Raw genomic sequence first — 24610 nt, 5'->3', positions numbered from 1 at the left:
CCAATTTCGATGGGGCGGGGCTCAGAGAGGGTGTCACCTATCCGCACACGCTGCGTATGACCAGCCAGGTAGCTCCTGATCCAGCCTGTAGAAATCTGGAGCTGTTCCAGACTATCCAGAAGTGTCGCGTGGTCCACGACATCAAAACATCGACTGAGGTCAACCAAGGCCAGTAGCGTGATTTGGGAGTGATCCATGCTCTGCAAGATTTGTTCAGTCATCGATAAAAGAGCCGTGGTGGTTGAGTGACGCGCCATAAAACCATGCTGGTCCGGACTAAAAAGGCAGTGGCGATCGAGGTAGGTGGTCAGCTGATGATGTACTAGCTTTTCGACTATCTTGCATATGGCTGGCACGTTAGTGATAGGCCTAAAATTTGATGCCTGTGAAGGATCACCTCTCTTATGGAGAGGAATTACTATGGCGCACTTCCAGCTACTTGGGACTGACTCTGTTACTATGCTGGTGTTGATAATGTGCAGCAAGTGACGACCGATGTACATAAAACAAAGCTTTAAAATTTTAATAGGCACATCACCCGGCACACCAGAATCCTTGTTAGGCAAGCTGATAATGACACGGTGGAGCTAATCAAGTTGGTATCCGATTGACATCTCTAATCCCCACTGACGTCACCGCCGTATTCTGTTCTACCCCACTGACATCACCACCGTATTCTGTTCTTTCCCCTCAGTGACGTCACCGTCGGGTCAGTCTGTGCCGGTGCGCGTGCAGCAGGGCGCCAGCGGCCGGTACAGCGCCGAGTTCCAGCCGACGGAGGTGGGGCCGCACACGGTCAGCGTGGTGATGGACGGAGAACCGGTGGGCGGGTCACCGTTCACCTGTAACATCTACGACGTCGGAAGAGTGGTGGTCACTGGTCTCGAGAACACCAAGGTGAGAGGAGGGAGAGGGAGATGGGAGAGAGAGAGAGAGAGAGAGAGAGAGAGAGAGAGAGAGAGAGGAGGGAGGGAGGGAGGGACGAAGGGAGGGAGGGGGGCAGAGAGAGGGAGGGAGGGAGGGAGGGAGGGAGGGAGGGAGGGAGGGAGGGAGAGAGGGAGAGAGAGAGAGAAAGAGAGAAAGAGAGAGAGATAGGGAGGGAGGGAGGGAGGGAGGGAGGGAGGGAGAGGGAGAGAGAGAGAGAGAGAGAGAGAGAGAGAGAGAGAGGAGAGAGAGAGTGAGAGAGAGAGAGAGAGGGAGAGAGAGGACAAGGGGAGAGCACATGTGTTGGGAGGCGAGGGAGAATATTGCATAATCTTAGGCATCATGAAAGCATTTTAGCTATTCTCGCGGGGAACTTCTTGCAATGTCTGTGATCTCCGGGTTGATTCGGTACGCAACATCTGCATTTTCTTGTCTTGCTAATCACTGCACGGTGGCCTTCACACCCGAGTGGTCAGTGGAGATTGCGCATCATGCATGATGTTGACACGGATGGCGATCCCTTAGATCGGCTCCCTCTGATGCCGGTGACCACTGATGACCGCTCCCCTCCCCTCAGGTCCTCTGTGTCCCTCCCATACCAGCGAGGGTACCTAAAACACAGCTAACCTTCCTGTCATTTTGCAGGTTGGGCGTCCCGTCACATTTACCGTGGACGCCTCCCACGCCGGAGAGGGCACACTCGAGCTGGTGGTCACTACCGGCAAAGCTACAGTGAGAGCCGAGGTAAGCAACGTTGGGTCGCAAAGATGTCGTTGTGGAAAAAAAATTGATGATCGGGCATTTGTTTTACATAAAACAAAACATAACAACGTCTCTTGATATGTAGGTTTCTGAACTTCCAGGAGGCCTCATTGCCTGTCGAATAAACTAATAATTTAAGAACTCTAATGCTGCATTTGATGTGACACAAGTTCGCGCAAGGTATCGACCGATTGAACGGTAGACGCCCTGCGATCGCATCATTAACGGTTGGATTTCTGTTCCAGGTGGCCGCTCGCAGCCGAGGACTGTATGACGTCACCTTCGTGGCCCAGGAGGCCATCCCGCACTTTGTCAACGTCACCTTCAACGAGGAGGATGTGCCGGGTAAGATAAACATGAACATTAAACATTCTCAATTCATAACGTAACTGCGAGTCAAATTCTACGAGAAGTGTCGAAAGGCGAAAGTGTCTCGGTGGATTTCTTAACGACATATGGATGCATCAGTTTCTGATGTCATATTGCGGAAGTAAATGCGACGATGAGGTAAATATGGTTATATAGAGTCATTAGTGTGGGTTTTCCAGTTTTGCCTATTATCGTTCTGTAGCTATGCGCTACGCAACATGCATCGTACTACTGCACCAGCAGTTGATGGTGCGTGATAATGAGATGGCTATGAGGCAACTACCAGGCTTTCTTCACCTCGCTAAAACCTTGACATCAACATCAGATGGTGGTTATAGCGATGGATCGCGATCACATCACCACATCACAATTATTACCACCTCCCCTACTGATATCTGCCATCACCCCTCCCCCCTTCCCCCAGGGAGTCCGTTCAAGTGCGACGTTCGTGAGCTAGACGCCCGCGAGATGCGTCACATTCAGCGTAAGGAGAGTAAGATGGTGACAGCCCGAGGGGACGGCCTCAAACAGGTGGTCAGCGGCAGCTGGGCCACCTTCGACGTCGACGCCAAGGGCATGGAGGGCGAGGTCGAGGTCAAAATCATCGGTACGTTTCTTGGCTGTGCTACGTTATCTGTTTAGCTGTCCCAGGGGCTATAACATAATTATCTTCTCGCTTAATTTTGTGATGAAGTGCTAGAGTTCCTTTTTCCGGAGAGTTCCTTCAATTATTTTGAATGTCTAGCCTCTATCAAGCATGACATTTTTATGAATTGGGATAAATATTTTGAATATGATTATGTATAACTTGAAGCTATTCTTCCAGCGTTCACAGGACTTCTAGGTGATAGAGGATCGATATTATACGACGCTCTTTATCGTCTCTCAGTTAAATACATTAGCTCTCATCTAACACTTACTGCCCCCTCGCCTCCCAGGTCCACACGGCAGCGAGGTACCGTCCCGTCTGACCCGTCTCAAGTCGGGTCTATACCGTGCCGAGTACCGGGCCGCCGAGGTCGGCGGCTACACGGTGTCCGTCTACCACGGCGGTCAGACCATCAGCAAGCAGCCGTTCGTGGTCGAGGTGGCCGACCCGAACCGGGTGCGGCTGAGGCCCGGCGAGCAGCCCGCCGTCGGCAGGGAGGCCGTCCTCAAAGGTACGGGAGTGAAGATGTTCGTGAGATTTTACTGGTTTATTTGTTTTCATTATTACAAAAAAAGCACGTAGCATAAACACGTGCCGCTGTGAAATCGGGCGTACTCTTTTTTATAGCCACAGTAGTCTCATTCGACGGTCGCTTCACGAACCACTGTCAAGAAAAAAGTATACCCGAGTGGTGATTTCATTATACAAATCTACATCCATTCTGCACCCAGACTGCATTCACTTCTACGAGACTACATCATTCCCCGTCCATCACCAATCTAACGCTCTGTTTCTGCCGCCGTTTCAGTGGACGCGTCCCAGGCGGGTCGCGGCACCCTGTCGGTATCGGTGCGGGCCGCAGGTCAAGAGGTCAAACACTCGATCCGTGACATCGGCTCGGGTCAGTACGAGGTCATCTTCACACCAAAGGTGGCCATTCCACACAAGGTCGATGTCAAGTACAACAGCGTGCCTGTTACCGGTGAGTTAAGCGACCCGAACAACTTTAGACATCTTATCAACCAATGTAGATGTCTGAAACGGCTTTATTGTGTACCTACTGTGCATATTACAAAGGCGATTGATCGTACTAGTGTTAGTTCGTAAATTCGATATGAATCACCATTGACCTCTGCTTTGATTGAGGAAATTGAGCCGTTAGTGATCACTGATCTGATGCCCAGGGGAAGTGCACATTTCGGTGTAGATCCGCTTATATCACGTAAAAGAGGGCGAATTCAAGTTACTGAAAGGGGAAATAGCCTGTTCCGATAACACACAATGTGGCCACGACGTTCCTGCTATTCGTTTGACGCGTTTCACCGCCGCTCCTTTCTGTCGTCGGGTTGTGACCAGTGTTCGGTAGGGAGACAGACAGTGCGGATTGTTCTTGTGGGCTGTGATAGCGCTGATGGCTATGGCCGCAGCGAGCTGTGTTCGAAGCAGTGGCAGTGACTGCATATGCGGCTAGACCGAAACACCCAGTGATTTGCGTATGTCTGCGACTATCGCGACTGAGAGTGCTATCGGTGTTACCTGATAGGATGGCATAGAACTCTCTGCCGCTCCCACCATGTCCCTGTTCTGCGGCGACTTTCACTTCTCCCTGCCGTGGCTCTCAGGCTGTCCGGTCGAGATGGACGTCCGGAACCCGGCGCAAGGCAAATCCATCACCGCCTCGGGCCTGGGCCTGCACCAGTCGCGCGCCAACAAGCCCACCTCGTTCGTCCTGGAGACGCTCGGCCACGCCGGCAAGGAGTTTGATGTGGTGGTGACCTCACCCACCGGATCGGCGGTGCCCGTCAAGTGCTACCAGCAGAAGGACGGAAACATGCTCGTCGAGTTCGTCCCCGGAGTGGCTGGTAAGTTTCCGTGGAAATTGGGAATGTTGGAGGGTAACGTGTGCGACATTTTACAAACGATTTATCTATACGAGTTGCAATTAGTTTGTTTACTGTCGTTTACTCATACGTGCAAATCATTTGTCGTCCATTTCTAAAACAATTATATGGGATTGCTATCCTATGGAAGCATTTCTCATTGACTCTATCTTCCCCTGGTGTCGCTGATCGTCACCGCTTGCCCTCGTGCTTTCTGGCCGCTGACCGCGCTCTCTGCTCAGGTCCGTACACGGTGGAGGTCCTGCACGACATGAAGGCCATCCGCGGCTCCCCCTTCACCTGCCAGACCTACGACGCCTCCAAGGTAGTCATTGACGAGCTCAAGATCAAGCAGTTCAGCATCAACGAGAAAATCGCCGTCAATCGTGAGTAATCGCTGAACATGTATCCATTCGGGAACACACGGACTTTTCACTGGGCGTGCAGCATGAGTCTTACATCATCTGTTTGTTCATCGTCCGCCCTCGGACTAAAAAGTATGCTTTGTAGTGTGAGTCAAATATAATCACGCGGAAAGGCATGGATGTGACGCTGATTATTTGCGCCAACAAGTGACTCATAAGCGGAGCACAGTGCATATGTTCTAACATCTGATTCAATACACTAATCTCCTCCCTAAATTGCCGTAAAGTTATGACTGAGCGAGATGTGATCGTACTCCTTGTGTTATCAGAGCGACCTGTTAGCTGCTCTCTCACTCGTAGCCCTCTAAGCAAGCCCTCTTTCCTCTCTCTCTCTAATCCTCCTTGTTACCCTCATCTCCCCCTTCAGTGAGTCGCCAGAACGCCGGTCTGGCCGAGCTATACGACCTATCACACTACTCTCTTATAACGCTCTATCCCTCCCTTCCCCTCACCCCTTCAGTGAGTCGTCTGAACGACCGTTCACACTACTCCCTGTCTTAAAACCCTCATCTCTCCCCTCTAGTGAGTCGCCAGAACGCCGGTCTGGCCGAGCTGGACGTGACGGTGACGTCGCCTCTGGGGAAGAACCTGCCGATCGACGTGACGGCCACCAACGAGGACGGCGAGGTGATCGAGTTCCTGCCCACCGTGCCGGGACGCTACAAACTGGCCATCACCTACGGCGGGGAGGAGGTGCCAGGTAGGGACGATGGAAGGGTCACAGGGGTAGTGATGGTCACATATAGGTGCGAGAGTACGGTCATATGCCTAGACATTGTAGTTTTGATGATGCAAAGAACGTTGTGTGGAATCGGTAATATTGTTTTGAAGATTCAATCATGTGCAACAATGCGTGTTTCCAAAGGCGAATTCATCCTAAAAAAGCCTAATTTTGTCGTTGGTTTAACTTCAAGTCGTCCTGACAGCAAACTATCCACAACGGAGCCAAATGTTTCCTGCTTATTTATGTCATTCATATAAACTGACCGTTTCCATTGGCACGCTTAGCTCACCATACCGCCCCTCTCTCACAGGCTCTCCGCTGACGTTTGTCGTTGAGGAGGAGGGCATGGCACGTGCCACTGGAGACGGTCTGACGGCCGGACAGCTCGGCCAGCCGGTCACATTCAAACTGGACGCAGTGGGGCTCATGGGAGAACCGCAGGTAACTATACCTACTGTTTTGGGTCGGGGAGGACCAAATCCGCCGGGGCGTGGATCATAGCACAATGGGAGCTGTTCGGGAAATTGGTGTTATTGTTTGGTGTTTGTATCCTTGGTGGTTATTTTTCATTCGCCCTTGAAGGGCACTGTGGCTATTCGTTTACTAATTGAGGTAAAATGTGTGCTAAGATCTCATGTGATCACTTGAATGCCGCCAAATGATGTATGAATGTGCATGATCTCGAGTCCTCGACCTTCACTTTACCCACCCTCCTACGACCCTTGCTGACCCCCCCCCCCCTCCCCCCTCCCATCTCCAGGTTCAGGTCGACGGCCCGGACAGCGTGGCCAAGACTAGTGTCGAGGAGGAGTCGCCCGGCCGATACCTGGTCACCTACACACCGCGAGAAGTCGGCCTGTTTGACGTGCGCGTCCTCTGGAACGGCAGGGAGGTGCCCGGCTCGCCATTCCACCCCAAAATCGTCGACCCCAGAAAGGTGAGAGGGAGGATAGAGTAACTGGACGGGAGAGTTTGTCTGTGTGTAAATTTCGACCAGTCTGGGCCCTTTTTAACATGACTTTATGATCAGAGGCCTCTTGCACCAAAATCCTCTTGCACCAATGCTTGGATTATTTTGCATCGTATACCCAATCCAAGACTCTAATGTGACAATTTGCGTGTAAAATTTACCAAGCACCTGTAGAATTATGTATTGGGCTATTGCAAACAAATTTACCACCGTTTGATTAGCTTATTCTGAAACCGGTTTTTCGATTTTACCTAGCTAGGTAGTTTGGTGCAAGAGGCCTCAGATGATTTGTATGCGTGGCTACTAATTTTAGTCTTGGGCTTTTCTTTAGTAATAAAGCTTGCTTTACATTTATACACCGGTAATGTTGAAAAAATATCGTGCTTATTTTTCAAGTACAGCCCGACCGCTAACATGATGGCAATAAACATATACCCACCTATCATTCAACAGCGGAAAAAGCCGTAGGGACTTGAGTGGCCAGTCTGTGACCCATAGTTGTCCCTTAGGTGCGGGTGATCGGTGGATGGGAGAGTCAGCAGGACCGCGAGGGACGACTGGAGCTCTCTGTTGCCGAGGAGAAGAAGCTCGTGTTCGATGTGGCAGAGGCAGGACCCGGTATGTAATCCAGGGTAGCGCAATTATGGATTCTTTTCAGCATCGGTAGCTTTATTAGCCCTGACTGGCATTATTTATTTTATCTTGCTTTTTCAAGTAGCTGTAACTATGTTCATGTGTCAAGTAGGTACTTCTTGGACGGTGGAATTACACAGGTGACTGTAGTTTCAAGGTTCCACGTTACTCAATGCTTCCTTGATTGGCTTTTTGTCCAATCCGTCCCAGTCAGAACCCCTACAGCGCTCTGAGCAGCTCATCATTCGCATTCGCACAGCATTATCACACCGTTCACCCGAATGCCACCCACGCTCTAACCCCTTCCCCCCCCCCCTTCCACCCATAGGGAAGCTGCGTGGCGAGGTGCGCAGCGGCAGTAACGCCACCATCCCGTGTCGCGTGGACCACCCGTCGGCGTCCCGCTCCAGGGTGTCGTTTGTACCCCAGGAGGCCGGCGAGCACTTGCTGTACCTCTACTGGAACGACCTGCCGCTGCCCGGATCACCCTTCCTCGGTACGGAGAGCGATATGATGTTCATTTAGGGAATAAGGAAGTGTGGTGCCTGTTATCAAATTGCCACTTCGCGGAATTTGAAATGATGTCGCGTTTTCATAAGTCGTATTCAATAGGATTCGTTCGCTAATCGCTGGGGTATGGGGCGGTTGTATCTCTCTGTATCCTGTTCTTAAAAGCATTTCCAGCGATGGTATCTTTCTGTACCGTGTTAATTGACTGTGCTCCTGTATTTGCAGCGATTGCGCCTATTGTGCCGTGATCACTGACTCCGTTTCCTTTTTTTGTACAATTTTTTATCGTGTTTATAAATTTCGTCTCTGTTTTCCGTTCTCAGCGTTCGCGGACACGATGAGCTCGTCCTCTGACAGTTCGCGAGTGGTTCTGCGCGGCCACGGCCTGGCCAGCGCCCGCTGTGGCGAGGAGGCCGAGTTCACCATCGACGGGTCGCAGGCCGGACCAGGTTAGGGCACAGTCGGGCCATCATAGGATGCCGTTCCCGGTCACTAACTATAAGCCAGACCACAATCAGTCGTAATTAGAAGACGGGTTGAATATGACAATAAGAAACTTTTGACTGATAGGTTTCTTGAATAAGTGTTTAACAAATATATTTTCGTTTTATATGTTATCATATCAACCGAGTTTTATAGTTTGTCAGATATTGTTCATGTATGCATGTCGATAGAATGATGTCTTGAGTCTTCTAGCAACATATTTTCATGCTAGTTAATCATAAATCTGAAAAGAATGAAGCCCATTTTATTCTGTTCTAACCACCCTCCCCCTTGTTTAGGCTCTCCCGAGGTCACGATGAGCGGTGTAAAGGCCGACATTAACGTTCACCTGCACCCGAGCGGTAACAACGTGTACCGGGCCGCATACACCCCGTCCGTGGCCGGGGCCTACCTGCTGAACGTCGCCTGGTCCGGCAGGTAAGGCGGACATTGTGGTGGCGGGGAGGTGCTTAGTGCGGCAGATAGGAGGCGGGTTGGTCAGTGGGAGGGTCGGCTGGACGAGAATCGGTGGGGTGGTCGTCCTTTAACCCTAGAACGCCTAGGGGGGGGGGGGTTGTATCAACCCCCCCCCCTGAGGTTTTTTCGAAGTGCACGCTAAACGGCTTGTCGTAGCGGGCTGAAATTTTCAATACCCTCTGGGGCAACCTTTGCGCATCTTTTGCCGAAAAAAAATTGATCGGGTCATGTCAGGTCACGGAGTTATGACGTCATAAGAGGTACAGCCTCCGGCCGACAGTTACCAAACGTGTGCGCCGAATCCCTAGGTTTTCTGCCGGTGATACCCACATTGTTTGATGGATCATGATGAAACTTCCCATGCATGTTGGGGCAAGCATTGGCTATTGTGTGGTGCAAGAAAATTGACCGGGTCAGGTCAGGTCACGGAGCTATGACGTCACAAGAGGAACAGCGTCCGGTACTATTTTTGAAAAGCGCCCGAACCACTATTTTGCTAATTCTTGTCACCTCAATGGGAATATGCAGCAATATTAGCTTCTATAGGGAGCAAATGGACCTCCCAAATCCAAAAATGCAATCAGATTTCAAAAATTTAAATTTTGATTTTTCGAATTTCTGCCGCCGACTGTGACCTTGCCGACTTCCGGCGCTCCCAACGCGCCATTTTTAGAGCTAGGGAAACGAAACACAAACCAAACGATAGAGAATTGATCAAGGAACACGATAGTGAAGGTTTCAAGTCGATATCTCCCGCCGTTTTGCCGCAATCGCCGCGGAAAGTTGAAAAAGTTTGATTTTTTCGGAAAATTTGACCTTTGACCGGTCATAAGTAGGTCAAATGTTGACCTAGGACCAAAAAATATACCACCAATCGCGAGATCTCGTTGAGAGCAATCCGTTGGTTTTTTCCGCTAAGCTCTACGACCTTCCGTTTCGAAACGCCAGGGGGGGGGGGGTCGTAACAACCCCCCCCTGGTCGTTCGTGTTATGAGAAATGGCCTGGTCGTGCGAGGGTTAACGAATAGGGTCGACTGAGATGATAGGTTAATTTTCCTTACATCGAAGAGTCGTCTCATGTGCGAACGTTAACCTTGTTGGGCGCTTAGCATCGCTTGTTTAATCCTCAGCCTTTCTCTACGTGGCCGCTAAGCTCCCATTATATCTAGTTAACGTCTTCCTCCCCGGTCTCACAGACAGATCAAGGGCTGTCCTCTGAAGGTGACGGTGGCGGCCGTGGCGGACGCCAGTCGGGTCGTCTGCAAGGGAGACGGTCTGCGGGGCGGTGTGGTCGGTCACGAGATCAAATCCTTCATCGACACGCGCCGCGCCGGTCCCGGCGAGCTGTCCGCTCACTGCGTCGGTCCGCACAAGACGGCCTTCTCGGAGCTGTACGACCACCAGGACGGCACGTTCAGCCTCAACGTGAAGCCACAGGAGCCGGGACGTCATCAGCTCATCATCAAATACGGCGGTAACCGAGCGCGGCCGAGGCGCGGAGCTGGGAAGTGGGGCGTGGTCCTATTCTTGAAAGTGCAATTGATGATGCCCGATCGTTGCTATCGGTAGATAAATGGGTTAGCAATAACTATGGTTAGATTAGCCCCAATACCGTTTAGGATAATTTTCTGGAATGTAGTATGATTGCTTCTTTTTATCCTCGACATAAATGAAGTACCTTGCACTTCTGACATAAAACGGTGGCCACGGCATTGTCTAGTCGTATACGCATATAAAACCAGAACTTGTATTGTTTCTTCAATGCCTCATTTTAACAAAGCCAGAGGTCGCCTTACATCCCCTCTCATCCATCTAACCCCCTCTCCCCCTCAGGGGAGCACGTGCCGGGCAGTCCGTTCTCGCTGCGGATCGCCGGCCCGCCGGACGCCAGTAAGGTGCGGGTGTACGGACCTGGTGTCGAGCCGGGTGTCCTGTCTCTGTACCAGTCACGGTTCATGTGTGACACGCGAGGAGCTGGCGCCGGCCAGCTGACCGTTCGCATCCGGGGACCGAAAGGTGAGAGCTTGGGGGAGGAGAGAGTGGAGAGGGTAATGGAGAAGATAGGTAGAGAGGTGGAAATGAGAAGAAAGAAGAGGTGAAGGTAGCGAAGGATTCGGTGGAATGAAACGAAAGGGCAGAAGACCATATAGGTGACATGAGTGGAAAGGGCAGGTTGGAAATATTTTGACCGAAATCGTTCATACGTGCATTGCGAATTAGGGTCCGACATTCCCGCTGGACATACTGTATTTTTAGCTGTATTATGTGGCGTTTGACCCACGTGCTTGCTCTCCATTATCTATTGCACTAACGCCCCGCTCTCTTCCCCACCAGCGGCGTTCCGTGTGGAGATGCAGCGTGAGTCTCAGAAAGACCGCATCATACTCTGCAAGTACGACCCCACCGAGCCGGGCGACTACAGGATAGAGGTCAAGTGGTCGGGTGACAACGTGCCTGGCAGCCCCTTCAACGTGGCCATCTTCGACACACAGGAGGAGCTCAACCGATACGTGCACGTGAGTCGCCGGGACGAGAGGGTGGCTGTCTTACTTCAGTGGAGGATAGAGATAGATGTGGACCTTATTTCGACTGTAGACATTTTTTTGTTTTGTTTTGTTGGGTTAGGCCCTTTCGGTCTGACAAGACCATTTCAGAGCCGGAAGGATGATAGGAATTAGGGGGAGACATTGGTCTGGGCAGACACCCTAGAGAGTCGCCGGGGCTGAGCCCGTCCGAGTTGACAGGCCGACCAGCCCCCCAAGCACTCTCTGCACCCGGCTACGGGGTGCGCTCCCTCGGGAGCAGCGGTGCCGCTCCAAGGGAGCAGCCCGCATGAGATAAAGTTGCCTGTCCACTGTCCAGCCCGGAGGGGGGTTGCGGCGTGGAGGAGAAGGATTTCAGTATCCTGAGGATAGAAGCACGGAGCGGTGTAGACATTGTAGTATTATTGAATGGGGGCATCGAAGTTCCACGGTTTCGCTCTCGTTCTCGATCAAACTGGACATAGGTATGGAGCCAACGCGTGTCGCTGACTAAACGCTGTCCCTTTTCCCTCACAGTCCGGCTACTCGCCTGGTTCCAACAAGCTCGGCATGGGCTCCGAGTTCTACGGCTCCATCTACGGCGGCTACGGCGGCCAGATGTCGTGGAGAGGCTCCCAGGTCCAGCTCTAACTGCCAGCACCATCTGCCGAACAAATACGGTACTTCAACATCCGCCGCCGGCCAGAAGATGGCTCGGTGGTCTGTGTCTAGCGCGAGCGGTAATGCCGATAGCTAGCCCGTGTCCCGTTTATCGAAGAGAATACCGAGGATATATGTATATTTTGTCGTTCGTGATCACCGTTCCGTGCTTCTATCCTCAGGATACTGAAATCCTTCTCCTCCACGCCGCAACCCCTTTCCGGGCTGGACAGGCAACTTTATCTCATGCGGGCTGCTCCCTTGGAGCGGCACCGCTGCTCCCGAGGGAGAGCACCCCGTAGCCGGGTGCAGTGAGTGCCTTGGGGCTGGGTGGCCTGTCCTCTGGACGGGCTTAGCCCCGGCGACTCACTAGGGTGCCTGCCCAGACCAATGTCTCCCCCTATATCCTATCATCCTCCCGGCTCTGAAATGGTCTAATTGGACCGAAAGGGCCTAACCCAACAAAACAAACAAACAAACAAATCGTTCGTGATGCGGGAGGTGGTGAGCGTGTGTTGTAGATTTGACTCAGTACATACCGTCCTGCGCATTGTCTCCTCTCTTCACTGTTATATTTACCGGCGAGGCCGCAGAGATTGAGCGCCACATTATTGTGCATGCCAGAGAGTGTGTTGTGAGCGTAACTTAATATGCAGCTGTATGGGATTGAACATATGAGAAAGGATGGGAGGTCAGCGGACATGAAGAGTATGCGAACATAGAGAGGGGATGGCAGGGTCGGGCCCGGAGTGGGGGACTGAGGGCGACCCCCGTGTAAAGTGTGAGCCAATTCTGACTAATGTTTGTTGCAATGTTTCGTGATGCGGCCGTGTGTGGTCCGGTCCGGTGGTTGCCGGTCCCCCTCGCTCGTCGGGGTGGGGCGCCGGTGTTGACGTGTGCTAATTAAGGAGAGCAGAGTTGTTCGACCGGTGACAACTAACTGAAGCTATGCGCTAATACGATCGTGTAACAAATACAGAACAACTGCTTAGCTGCCTGTTTCAGCCATTGCGGAAAATTATCATCCTCAGTCGATGCATCTTAACAAATGCCTGCACAAAGAGTCACAAAGAATAACAAATAGGTACAGTAGAATCCGCTTAATAAATCCTCGGATAATAAATTCAGCCGCTTATTGTGGCCGCTTGAGCTGTTCACGGATTTTCTCCATAGAACCCCATAGTTAATAAATCCGCTTAATAAATACATGCACTCCGCTTAATAAAGCCACTTGGAAGTTTCGAAGTCCGTAGTGACGTCTCCCCACTCGAAATGTCGCATCCAGCCCGCTCCCAAAGAACCGCTCTGGAGCAGCGGTCTGCAGCAGTTGGAGTTCTAAAGCAGTTCAGGGCTATAAAGAGCGCAATCAACATGCACCTCAAAGAAATGTTCCCGGCAAAGCAATTATCGTACCGCAACCGCGCATTTTCTTTGCATTTTCTCGAAACTGTTCCCAAATACCTATACGAGACGTGTTTTTTGAAACAACACAAATCAACAATGAAAATGCGCTTTGACCTTTCCTGGTGAGCTCATCGGCATAATTGTTCAGTTGACGTACAAATGTCAACTTAGTAATTGTTAACCGTGTATCGATGACGGATAAATAATGGTGATAAAAAAGTTGTAAGACAAAATCGGAAATTTTGACAATTGGGCAGCCCAGGTAGGTCGCTCCTCAGTGGTTATGTTCAGCTAATGCCTTGTCCCTTTCACCATATGGGCACCACATGGGCCCAACGTGGGCAGCCCAGATAGGTCATCCTGAGTGGTTATGTTCGGCTAATGCCTTGTCCGTTTCACCACATGGGCACCACATGGGCCCGACCCCAGATAAGTCGCTCCTCAGCGGCTATGTTCAGCTAATGCCTTGTCCGTTTCACCATATGGGCACCACATGGGCCCGACCCCAGATAGGTCGCTCCTCAGCGGCTATGTTCAGCTAATGCCTTGTCCGTTTCACCATATGGGCACCACATGAGCCCGACATGGGCAGCCCAGATAGGTCGCTCCTCAGTGCTTATGTTCAACTAATTGCCTGCCCATCTCACCATAGGTGCACCACATGGGCCGGACGTGGGCAGCCCAGAAAGGCCGGTAGGGATTCACCGTTTTTGCTAAGCTAATGGCCTGTGTATTTCACTACATATGTCTTATATGGTCCCGATATTGGCAGCCATGAAGCTAAATCAGGAATAATTTACTGGTTATGTGCAGCTGAAGACTTGCCTATTTCACCATACGGATCCCATATTGGCTCGATGTGGGCAGTCCAGATGAGTTGACCCGGTATGATCAGCTAATGACTTGTCCAGTTGACCATGTGGGCACAATGTGGACCCACCATAGGCATCCCAGATAGGTCGGTTCTTAATGGTTATGTTCAGCTAATGACTTGCCCATTTCACCATATGGGTCCCATATGGGCTCGATGTGGGCATCCCAGCTAGATCGGTCTTCAATAGTTATATTCATCTAATGACTTGTACATTTGACCTTTTTATCTATGAATTTCACCATATGAGTCCCATATAGGCCCAATATGGCTGCCCAGATAGGTCGAACTGCAATAATAATAATAGGACCGAACTGTAGTAGTTCAGCGTTGAATCTTGCAACCAGGATAGGTACTAGCGATGTTAATCGAATACCAACATTTTGGTATACGTACCGATACCATACCGATACCAACTTGGAATTTGGTGTTTCGAGGCTAACACATTTGGTATTTCGTTGGTATTGTGAATCCTCGGTAATGTAAAATAGGCTATAAATTTGGTAAAAAGTTGGTATTTCCCTGATATTCCCAAGTCGCTTCGTTTCAAGTATTTTCCCACGGTTCCTGTTGGTATTTGGTTTGGTATCGGTATCACGACTTTCTATATTTGCCATCGCTTATAGGTACCTCATTAGGTATTATTATTCAAAGTGCCTGAGATGGGATAAGATTACTAGTGGCGCTAGATAAGCAGTTTCCGTGTTTTGCCCATTAAGTCATACCTAATATGCAGGTCACAGGACCGACTTGACTTCAGGTGACCCATATGGAAACTACAAAGATTACCTACCGTCGGGGTGTGGACACCAAGCTCTAATCAATAATCAACATCAGTGAGATAATTAATTGCGAGTCATAGCTAGTGCTACCCATAATAGTTATCCAAGAAAGGTATCCCTTATTGATCCTTAATTTCTAACACGGTCAGATGACATGCAATGTCGACGTCAAATGGAACACCCGATGCACCGAATAGTCCGAATCCAAAGAAATTCAGCTCGTTTCGCTGACTCATCAGCACACTGTGAATAGCATCCCCGTCCCTGACGTCACAGTTCTATCACTACGCGGGGTCTCCCCGAGCCACCTGTGACCGTGTGCGTGCGGAGAGACGGCGGCGCCGAGAGAGGGGCGGGGCGAGTCGGGCAGAGTCGCGGAGAGCTTCAGGGCCGTCCAGTGACGCCGGCGCTGGCTCGGCGGGTCACCTCAGGGTCGGGCCGACCGTCACTGGCGTGCTGGCGTCGGTCCGAGACGGACCGCCCGGCGAGAAACCTGCTCGACCGGTGTGGAGGATACTCAGGATCATAAGCGGGTTTTAAATAGTTGCCCTGCTGCCTTTGGAGCGGTTGTGTTCACTGTTTGCTGGAGTACGGGGCAATTTCAAGAGATGAAGATTTAACGTGTGTGTGAGGCTGTGAGTTTATCTAAAAGTACAAACGGAAGTCGGTGACTTGGCTTGAGACATACTCTGTCCGAATTGTGTGAAGCTGCTTCAAGATGCCGCACGAAGAGGAAGGCAAAAATGGCAGTGCCTCACCGTCGGCTACCCAGGGGTCTAGACGAGGTTCACAAAAGTCCTCCGTTCGGCGACAGAGCGTGAAGAGACAGGCCTCGCGAGAATTCCTTCCGAGAGCTGTGCAGAGTTCGTCGATATCGGAGCCAACGCCGAACGATGTTACTAACGGAGCCGGCGGAGGAGCGCCCGGGACAGGGAGGAGGCTCGAGGGCGACTTTGACGAGATCCTGGAGGAGGTGGGAGGCTACGGCCGCTTCCAGTGGCGCATCTTGGTGCTGATGCAGCCGCCGTTCATGTTTCTCGGCTTCACGCTGCTGAGCCAGCTGTGGCTGCTGCTGGAACCCGACCACTGGTGCAAAGTTCCTGAGCTGGAGGCGCTGGGCTTCAGTCCGCTGGACGCCCGCAACATCAGCATACCGACCGAGGAGCGCGCCGGCCGCCAGCAGTTCTCCCGCTGCCAGAGGTACGACGTCAACTTCAGCCAGATCGCAGACGTGGCCGGCTGGAGGCCGGACGCCGACACGCCGCTCACGGCCTGCAGCAGCGGCTGGCACTACGACTTCAGCGAGCTCTACCCCACGATCGTCTCTGACCTCGACTGGGTCTGCGACGACGCCTGGAAATCGCCGCTGAGCACGGCACTGTTCTTCGTGGGCTCCATCTTCGGCACGCTACTGTTCGGCGCCGTCTCGGACCGCTTCGGCCGACTGCCGGCGCTGGTCGCCGCCAACCTCACAGCCTGCGTCGCCGGCGTCGTGTCCGCCTTCGCGCGCAGCCTGGGCGTGTTCGCTGTGACGCGTTTCACCTTCGGCATGGCCAACAACTTGCAGACTACGCTGGCGATGGTGTTTCTCAGCGAGTTTGTCGGCGTGAGATGGCGCGGTATGGTGGTGAACCTGCCGCTGGCCACCTCGTTCTGCCTGGGCATGACGATCCTGCCGTGGATCGCCTGGGGCGCCGGCCACTGGCAGTACGTCGCGCTGGCCACCAGCATCCCGATGGCGTTTCCTCTCATCTATCTGGTGACCGGAGTACCTGAGTCGTGCCGCTGGCTGCAGCAGACCGGCCAGTTGGACCGCGCTATCGCTGAGATGAGGCGGATCGCCAAGGAGAATGGACGTATCGTCTCGGAGGAGACGTGGCAGCAGTTCACCGAGGCCGCCACGTTCAAATACAAGCAGGAGCAGGAGCGCCCGGCTCCCGGTCTGCGCCAGCTGGCTCGACACCCGCGCCTCCGCACGCGCATGGCGGTGCTCATGTTCAGCACGGCCATCCTCCTGCTGCTGTTCGACCTCACCTCCCGTAACACCGACTTCGACGTGGACATCTTCACTGCACAGACGCTGCTGGCGGTGAGCGAGGCGCCGGCCGACCTGCTCACCTGGCTGCTGGTCGACACGCTGGGCCGCCGCTGGACCATCACGGTCAGCACAGCGCTGACCAGCGGCGCCGGCCTGGCACTGGCCATCCTGCTGCACCTGGGCACCGCGCCGGCGGCCGCCTCCACCGCCGTGGCCGTCTTCTGTCGCTTCTGCACCACCGTCTCCGTCAACGTGCTGATGACGCTCAGCATGGAGTTGATTCCGACCGACGTGCGCTCGCGGGCGTTCTCTCTGACCCAGGTGGCCGGTCACGCCGGCTCGGTGCTCAGTCCATTGATTCTATTCCTGGAGCGGGTGTGGCGCGGCCTGCCGCAGCTCGTGCTGGCCGCCCTGGCGCTGCTCGGGGCCGTCAGTGTCAGCCTGCTTCCCGAGACCCGCGGCCTGCCGCTGCCTGACACACTGGCTGAAGGAGAGGAGTTTGGGAAGGAGCAGCGCTGGCTCCAGTGCTACTGCGGCTCGGAGGAGGACGGAGAAATGCACCCTGGTGTAAGCGACGAACGCCAGGGCGCAGACAACTCGGCGCTCGAGCTCGAACAGGACACTGTGACGCAAATGTGACGTCACAGAAATTGTGACGCATGGGATCGTTTCAAGAACGTGACGTTATGGTAATATCGCTCATGGAATATTTAGTCTGTGCCATGACAAATTTTGTTTTACACTGCCGTAGCTGCACAATTGTATAATTGATGATATTGTTGCAAGCCCAAGATTTCACTTTATCGTACGTTTGTGACCACTGACCATTGAATCATGACTGCGCGCATGTGATTTTATATATTAAGCCGCGAGTTGCTGGGGGGGGGGCGTTAAACGCCCCCACTTTTTTCGCCGGGCCATAGCATAAAAACGGCGCGCCGCAGGCGCGCCAAATTTTGGGTACCTTTAGGGAATTGATTGAAGTTTATTGTGACAAAGTTTCAAAAAAATCGGTCGGAAAATTTTTGAGATATCGGTTTTAGTGACGTCATGATTTCTGAGTTTTCGACCAAAAACGGCATATGTTCAAAAAATCATATAAAATCACAGAATAGACATATAGACATGCCATAAACGCCATTAGACTGCCAATACCATGAACAATCAAATGGCTATCTTCGATTATTGATTATGGATCCGCATTTTCCAAAATCTTGAACTGAATCTTGGCAATTTCTCGTGACTACTTCACGACCATGATACATTAATTTCTTAAATTGAACTTTTTTAGCCAAACACGTACACATATGATAAAATGAATGTCACCATCGTGTTCTACGCCCCAAATTACCCATTAAACATGTGTCACAGGCTGCGTATATCAGTTTTTATTTTCGGGGATATGTGCCTGCCCGGTTGACCTGACCTTGACCCTGACCTATACTTGACTGACCCCTGCATGGAGCTGACACTCTTGTAGGCCTTATATGATGGATTGTGCACCGTTTTGACAGAGTTTATGACGAGAGACGCCCATTGCGAAGTCCTGAAGTCCATGCTACTGAAAGCCCGATTTCAGGTGTTTGACCTGTTCTTGACCTAACCTGTGACCTCGAAATTCAACTTTAAAGTACTCATCTGAAGCGTCTCGTCGCGTTCTTTCGTTTGCCGCCCCGTGCGTTTCGCTGCGCCTATTGGTTCTCGAGTTATCGGCTGGGGGCGTTTAACGCCCCCCCCCCCCCCCCCAGCAAACGGTGGGTGGCGAAATACCCCAGCAACTGCCGGGTTAATCACTGCACCTACTGAATGATGTAACTAACTATGTAGGCATGTATGCATGTCGCATGATGTATATGGGATAATATGTGTATTGTGTATGTATACATGCATAAACATACACGTTCATAAATGCATCCTTTCACCTGTAACAAAATGTTTCAGCTGATGTGTGTTGTTTGCGTAGAAACTAGATTAAATAAATACCTATCCGAAGCTGCGGCCTAGCCATACGACTCAAAAAGTAGGTACCTACAATTAAATGGTAGAACAGGAGCAAATCAATGCACGAATGTGCCGTATTAAATAGCAACCCAATTTTGACGTACGTACAATATATCCACCACCTCTGAACCGTCATCGGCAATGATCATTACATTTTTCCGTCGGCAGTCACAAATTTTGCCCGTTCGGCAGCCAAAGCGCCCACCCACGCGAGCGGCGAGCTGCGCAGACGCCCGGGATCCATTGTAAGGCGACTGGGTCAGGGTCACTCGGCGCTAGGAAGGGCAGCGCCACACGCCGACCCCGGGGCACAGGTGCCTCACTGAACGAGCCACGAAGATGGCACGATATGGTGTCACGTTTCCTGAGTTATCGAACCGTTATTCAACCGGCTGCGTCGTGATCTCTGGTAAACTTTATGCACAGAGTTTGCCGCAACAAGTGCAAAATGTGACTGTTGGGAGGACAGTGCTGAGGGCGCGGTATCGTCATAACTCAGCATGCACATTGGGTCATCATAGTGACGTTAATTGTTGCGAATTCTCAGTCATTTTGAAATATTATTTTTCCACAATCAATCGACCTCAACCTCGTTTGAAGACGGTTCACTTATAAAGTAACGCGGAATTTACAGAATCAACTACGTTCCTTCACTTATCGTTTGAAGGTCGATGCTGATAAAAATGAGCAAAATGTGTTAAGTCAAATTTAAATGCTCTTTTATATGTGCTGTGTGCATACACGTAGCCCAGACGTGCCTACGCATAACGCAGAGCTCTCAGATCCACGAGACGTTCTGTTAAAACGGATAAAACGTAAGTGCAACAGCACCTATAAGAAAAGAACATACAAATCGACTACCTACACTACATACCCGCCAGCGGAGACGTCAACCTGGAAGACCAGTTTTTGCTCGAGGCCGCATAGCGCGATCCTGTCTATCACAACTCCCCAGTGTATATTATTCAGTACCTACTGTGCGAGCGCAGGTGGGTCAGTCGAGCTAACGTCACAATTCGCCGTCTTCACAACTCGTCAGGGTCCTCACAGGCGTGTTCAGCATAACCCTGCTGACGGTTATGAATTTGACTCGGCCTGCCAGTTTCCAAAGAAACTGGTTGTGCTTAAAGGTGAGGAAAACACGTCAATAAAGTTGTTGTGACATCGGTTGAGATAAGTCCACCGAAAGCTAAGAAATCGATACAGTATAGATCGAATAGCCGTATAAAAGTGAACAAAAACTTGCTGACGTTAACTTGCAGGCTGCGCAACTGTGATGTTACGACACCGCTGATAGGTAGCCAGCTGTTCCCAGTGACGTGGTAGGCCTCTTCCCGTGACGTAAGCGTCGCGGAATCGCTTCCTGTCACGGTGCCGCTCGCAAAATACCCGGTGGTTCACAGAGTTCATTCATGGGGTATATCACCTGTATAGTAGGTAATAGGTATATACGTTGTCATAATTACAAAAAATAACGAAGAACATTTTTTAAGTACAGGCTCAAAGACGTTTAAACGCTATTATAGGTACATAGATATTTCGTCGAATGATTAAAACGTTCGAATATATTGATAACCGTTCCGCCTATGTATACCTACCATTGTTCGAAGGCTCATTGGTAAAACGATTGACAGAGGAGCTGTGTTTTAACCGTTGGAGCAGGAGATGCATGACTTTATGCGCGCATTTAATATGCATTGCATACGCATGCGTCTACCTATAACCTAGCTCCGTTACATGTATGTAATGTACCTGCAAATAGACGATGATTCATTGCAGACGATGAAAAAATTTAAGTTAAACAAATACAGTTAAAATACAGTAATACAGTACAAATACAGTAAATACAGTCCTAAAAAACAAACCTACCGACCAGCCAGTAGTTTTATGCATGTACCTTGGACCAGCCTATTCAACATAGCAAGTATGACGCATAGTGTCCCTACGATAAAAGCCGTACTAATATATAAGTAAAGGCTTACATATCTCCACTTCGAGTAGCATTGCCAAATTGTCCGCTTCATTCTACTTGCCGACAGCCGTCCGTTTAATCAATAGATCCGGATTGCTCAGTTTTGATGTAAAAGACACATACTGGGGAAGTGCCATTGATTTGCCAGTCGGGTTGCCATAGCAACGTTGGGCTGTTCGCCAGTGATACGGCTGCATTCTAGGTAGTGTAGCAAATGCCTGTGTGCGCTAGAATTGTGACCAATATTTTGTGATATTTTGTGTCTAGTGCGTTGATATCGGAGTGATCGAGGCCATCAGACGTAAGATCTACCATATAAAGTACTTACCTATTTGTTGCGTCATGCAAGACACTTTGGATCGCATGATCAAGAGTTAGGATGGACTCTTTAGTGCCCTGGATGGACCATTCTCCATCAATCCGTTCTTACCTATAGGACGGATAGGAAGCACGTGAAATGAAGAACCGTGTGCAGTGGCATTACTTCTTCATCAAGTGGAGCTAATAAAATGTGACTTTTATTCAGCTGTTCGTATCACTACCAGCATTGTTTGCTTATGATTTAAATTGAACAGCAATTTTAACCTTTTCCCCGAGGCAATGTCTACTCCAAGATCATCCGTTGCTGCATCGAAGCATGGAGGCTCACAGGCAAGTTCGAAGCAGCATAAGAAAGCGATACCTAGTGCTCGAAGCATATTCGCTCGGAGCAACTACTCCGTGGCTAGTCATCGATCGTCGAAATTTGCCAAATCATCTGGTAGGGTGGCCAGAAGCGTCCTGACCACAACACAGCCAGGACCGACCACTCGAGGTTTACGAATCATAAGTGAACTCGGAGAAGATGTCACTCCTCTGTCACTCCAAGACCAAGACAGTGGTCCGAAGCTGACTCACAGTGTCTTGTTTGGCTTTGGTGAAGGCAGTGAGGACGGGGCGTCAGAATGGAGTCCGATGAACTCCACGTACACCCGCACTGTCACCGACAAACGCGGAGGGACACTTGGCACGGGCTTGAAACGCTCGACGATGCTATCGGGGTTCTCTCAAACTTACATCGTGGAAGAAAAGGAGTCGGAGTTAGCGAGTGGCGTAGCACCAACGCACAGTGCTTATCACTCAATTTTTGATAACTTAGAAGATGAAATCGGCTATGATTTGGAGAGACCCGTCATCTGTCATTGCACCGAAACGGACACCATCAACTTGTTTGAGCTTCCAAGTACCTGTGTACCAGAAGATGACCAGCAAGTTCCAGAGATCGAGGCCAAGAATGCCGCCTATGAAAAGCTATGCAAGTCTCGAGCTGGTAACAGCCGTTACACCGAACGTGCAATGCAAACAATCAACGAGCCTCTGAAGATAAAGGGCACTCAAGCATCGCAAGCTAACAAGGCGGATGAGTGCGACTTTGCAGCCGTATGGGACATGTTCGACGAGTACAAGAAGCTGGAGCCTAAAGAAGAGGACGAAGAGGAAGACGATCCCCTCGGAGAGGATGTCGGCGGCGCGCTGCTGCGGCCGGGAGGAAGCGCCTTCGCCGGTCCAGCTGTTCAGTCTCCAAAACAGGGCGAGGCGGCAGGCGATGACGAGGAAGACTCGTCCCAGCAGGTGCCGCTGGACACGCTGTCGGACATCCAGGAGAAGACGTTCATCATGGAGAAGGCGCTGTGCATGAACACGTACCAGCAGCGGCTGGCGCAGTTCCGCCGCATGCTGCCGGGCCGGACCGAGCCCGACGAGCCGGTCGCCGAGCACTCGCAGTCGGTGGTGATGGTGGCGCCGCACATGTTACACCTCTGGAACTACCGCTGTCCGGAGACGAGCGGCCAGCGCGTCACCTGCGTCCGCTGGAACCCGGCCAACCCCGACCTGCTGGCAGTCACCTACGGCACGCTCCAGTTCGGCGCGCACCCAGGCCTGGTCTGCTGCTGGTCGCCAAAGAACCCCGATCACCCGGCGCTGATCTACCGCACGCCCAGCGGCGCCACCTGCTGCGACTTCGCCACGCAGAACGCTGCCATGCTCGCTGTGGGCTGCTACGACGGATCGCTGGCGCTGTACAGCACCAGTCAGAAGTCGGACCGTCCTGTGAACGACTGCTTCCGGGGAGTCGACAAGCCTATGGGTGTCATCTGGGACGTGCAGTTCGTGCTGAAGGATCAAGGGGTAGGTGAGGCGAAGCGGGAGGTGCTGATGTCCATTTCGGAGGACGGGCGCGTTCTGCAGTGGAACACCCGCCAGGGCCTTCAGACGGTACCCGTCATGTCCATGCGCCGCGACCCCAGCTTCAGCACCAAAAAGGAGAACCGCTCGCGCAAGTCCGATGCGTTCATCTCGCGCTCGGCAGTAGGCCTCCACTTCAGCTTCCGTCCGGGCAACACGGCTCAGTACCTGGTGGCCACGGAGTCGGGCACGGCGCACCTGTGCAGCACGTCTCACTCGGACCAGTACCTGTTCACGTACAGCGGCCACCTGGCGGCTGTGTACCGCGCTCACTGGTCGCCGTTCAGCGCCGACGTACTCGTCACCTGCTCGGCCGACTGGAGCTTCCGCGTCTGGCACGCCGACCAGAAGGTGGCCGTGATCGTGGTGCAGAGTGCCAGTCGCTCGGCCATCAACGACATCCAGTGGAGCCCACTGTGCGCCACCCAGCTGGCGCTCTGCACCGACCACGAGGTGGAGGTGTGGGACCTAGCCGTCAGCACCCTGGACCCGCTTATCGTCCACCCGAACGTCACCCGCGGCGCCACCAACACGACGCTGACGTTCGGCCCCGACGGCGAGTGTCTGATGATCGGAGACTCGGCCGGCAGTGTGGCCGTCTACCAGCTGGAGAACCTGCCGGCCGCCGAGCCCGACCACGTCGAGAAGCTGGAGGAGGTGGTACAGACGCAGCTGTTCAGGGTGCTCAGCACGCTGCGAGAGGAACAGGAGGAGGAGACGGACGCCATCGCCGAATGAGTGAGAGTGTCGACGGGTGGCCGTCCTGTCGTGCTCTTCTTGAGGCTTCGCGCTGATGTGTGAATATATGCTATGCAGTGTGATCGAGTCATCTACATTATAAATTTGTCGTAACCGATATTGCTGACCCCTACCCATGGCTGATTTTCCCTCTCGAGACTCGAAGGCTGAATGCGCTAAAATTGGCTGCACATAGTTACCTACCATAATTATTACATTGGCTGTTAAAAATTCGTAACTAACGTACAAATTAAAAAAGGACCTTTCCGTAAAACACGCATGCAGGCTGCAGCGTGCAGCGGTCCGATAAAAGCAAATCGATAAAATCAGGGGACGATTACCGCCCGCGTTCTTACACGGCTCTATCTTGATCAATGGCGACAAAGCGTTAGCGGTGCTCAAAAGCTTGGCGAGTACCTTAGCTTTAAACTCTACGTTTAATTAATAAGTATTTCGCCCGAGTACGTCTGAGACTTCACCAGAGGTCATCGATAAAGTTATTTTTTTTTTGGTATATATTTTAAAATTCATTACTCGTCACTCTAGTGCTCTAGTACAGTAGACTCATAGTGTAATAAATAACATAGTTA

General features: G+C 51.8%; 3 protein-coding genes across 3 annotated transcripts in view; all 3 read left to right on the top strand.

The window, feature by feature from the left end:
* Window positions 1-12258, top strand: part of LOC122381709 (filamin-B-like) — a 95655-nt gene extending 83397 nt beyond the window's left edge. Inside the window, exons 33-51 of the mRNA XM_043366198.1 lie at window positions 695-897; window positions 1570-1668; window positions 1932-2031; window positions 2480-2662; window positions 2994-3215; window positions 3513-3686; window positions 4327-4566; window positions 4827-4970; window positions 5533-5709; window positions 6044-6174; window positions 6494-6670; window positions 7213-7321; window positions 7665-7832; window positions 8158-8295; window positions 8629-8767; window positions 10003-10280; window positions 10640-10822; window positions 11141-11322; window positions 11866-12258. Coding sequence (XP_043222133.1) covers window positions 695-897; window positions 1570-1668; window positions 1932-2031; window positions 2480-2662; window positions 2994-3215; window positions 3513-3686; window positions 4327-4566; window positions 4827-4970; window positions 5533-5709; window positions 6044-6174; window positions 6494-6670; window positions 7213-7321; window positions 7665-7832; window positions 8158-8295; window positions 8629-8767; window positions 10003-10280; window positions 10640-10822; window positions 11141-11322; window positions 11866-11979 — 3161 coding nt within the window. The 3' untranslated portion in view covers window positions 11980-12258. The remainder of the gene's footprint in view (window positions 1-694; window positions 898-1569; window positions 1669-1931; window positions 2032-2479; window positions 2663-2993; window positions 3216-3512; window positions 3687-4326; window positions 4567-4826; window positions 4971-5532; window positions 5710-6043; window positions 6175-6493; window positions 6671-7212; window positions 7322-7664; window positions 7833-8157; window positions 8296-8628; window positions 8768-10002; window positions 10281-10639; window positions 10823-11140; window positions 11323-11865) is intronic.
* Window positions 12259-15490: 3232 nt separating this feature from the next.
* On the top strand, window positions 15491-19103 carry LOC122381695 (solute carrier family 22 member 3-like). The gene is made up of 2 exons (XM_043366175.1): window positions 15491-17944; window positions 18870-19103. The coding sequence occupies exon 1, from the start codon at window positions 15764-15766 to the stop codon at window positions 17720-17722; it is 1959 nt and encodes a 652-aa protein (XP_043222110.1). The 5' UTR covers window positions 15491-15763; the 3' UTR covers window positions 17723-17944; window positions 18870-19103.
* A 3288-nt stretch (window positions 19104-22391) lies between these two features.
* On the top strand, window positions 22392-24020 carry LOC122381708 (dynein axonemal intermediate chain 4-like). Its single transcript, XM_043366197.1, has one exon. It carries the CDS (start codon window positions 22392-22394, stop codon window positions 24018-24020), a length of 1629 nt encoding a protein of 542 aa, XP_043222132.1.
* Window positions 24021-24610: the final 590 nt, after the last annotated feature.

The sequence above is a fragment of the Amphibalanus amphitrite genome, unplaced genomic scaffold (genome assembly GCF_019059575.1).
Source record: "Amphibalanus amphitrite isolate SeventyFive unplaced genomic scaffold, NRLGWU_Aamphi_draft 000125F_arrow, whole genome shotgun sequence".
NCBI classification, from domain to species: Eukaryota; Metazoa; Arthropoda; class Thecostraca; order Balanomorpha; family Balanidae; genus Amphibalanus; species Amphibalanus amphitrite.
Note: the sequence above shows the minus strand (reverse complement) of the source record. Positions and strands in the feature narration are given on the sequence as shown.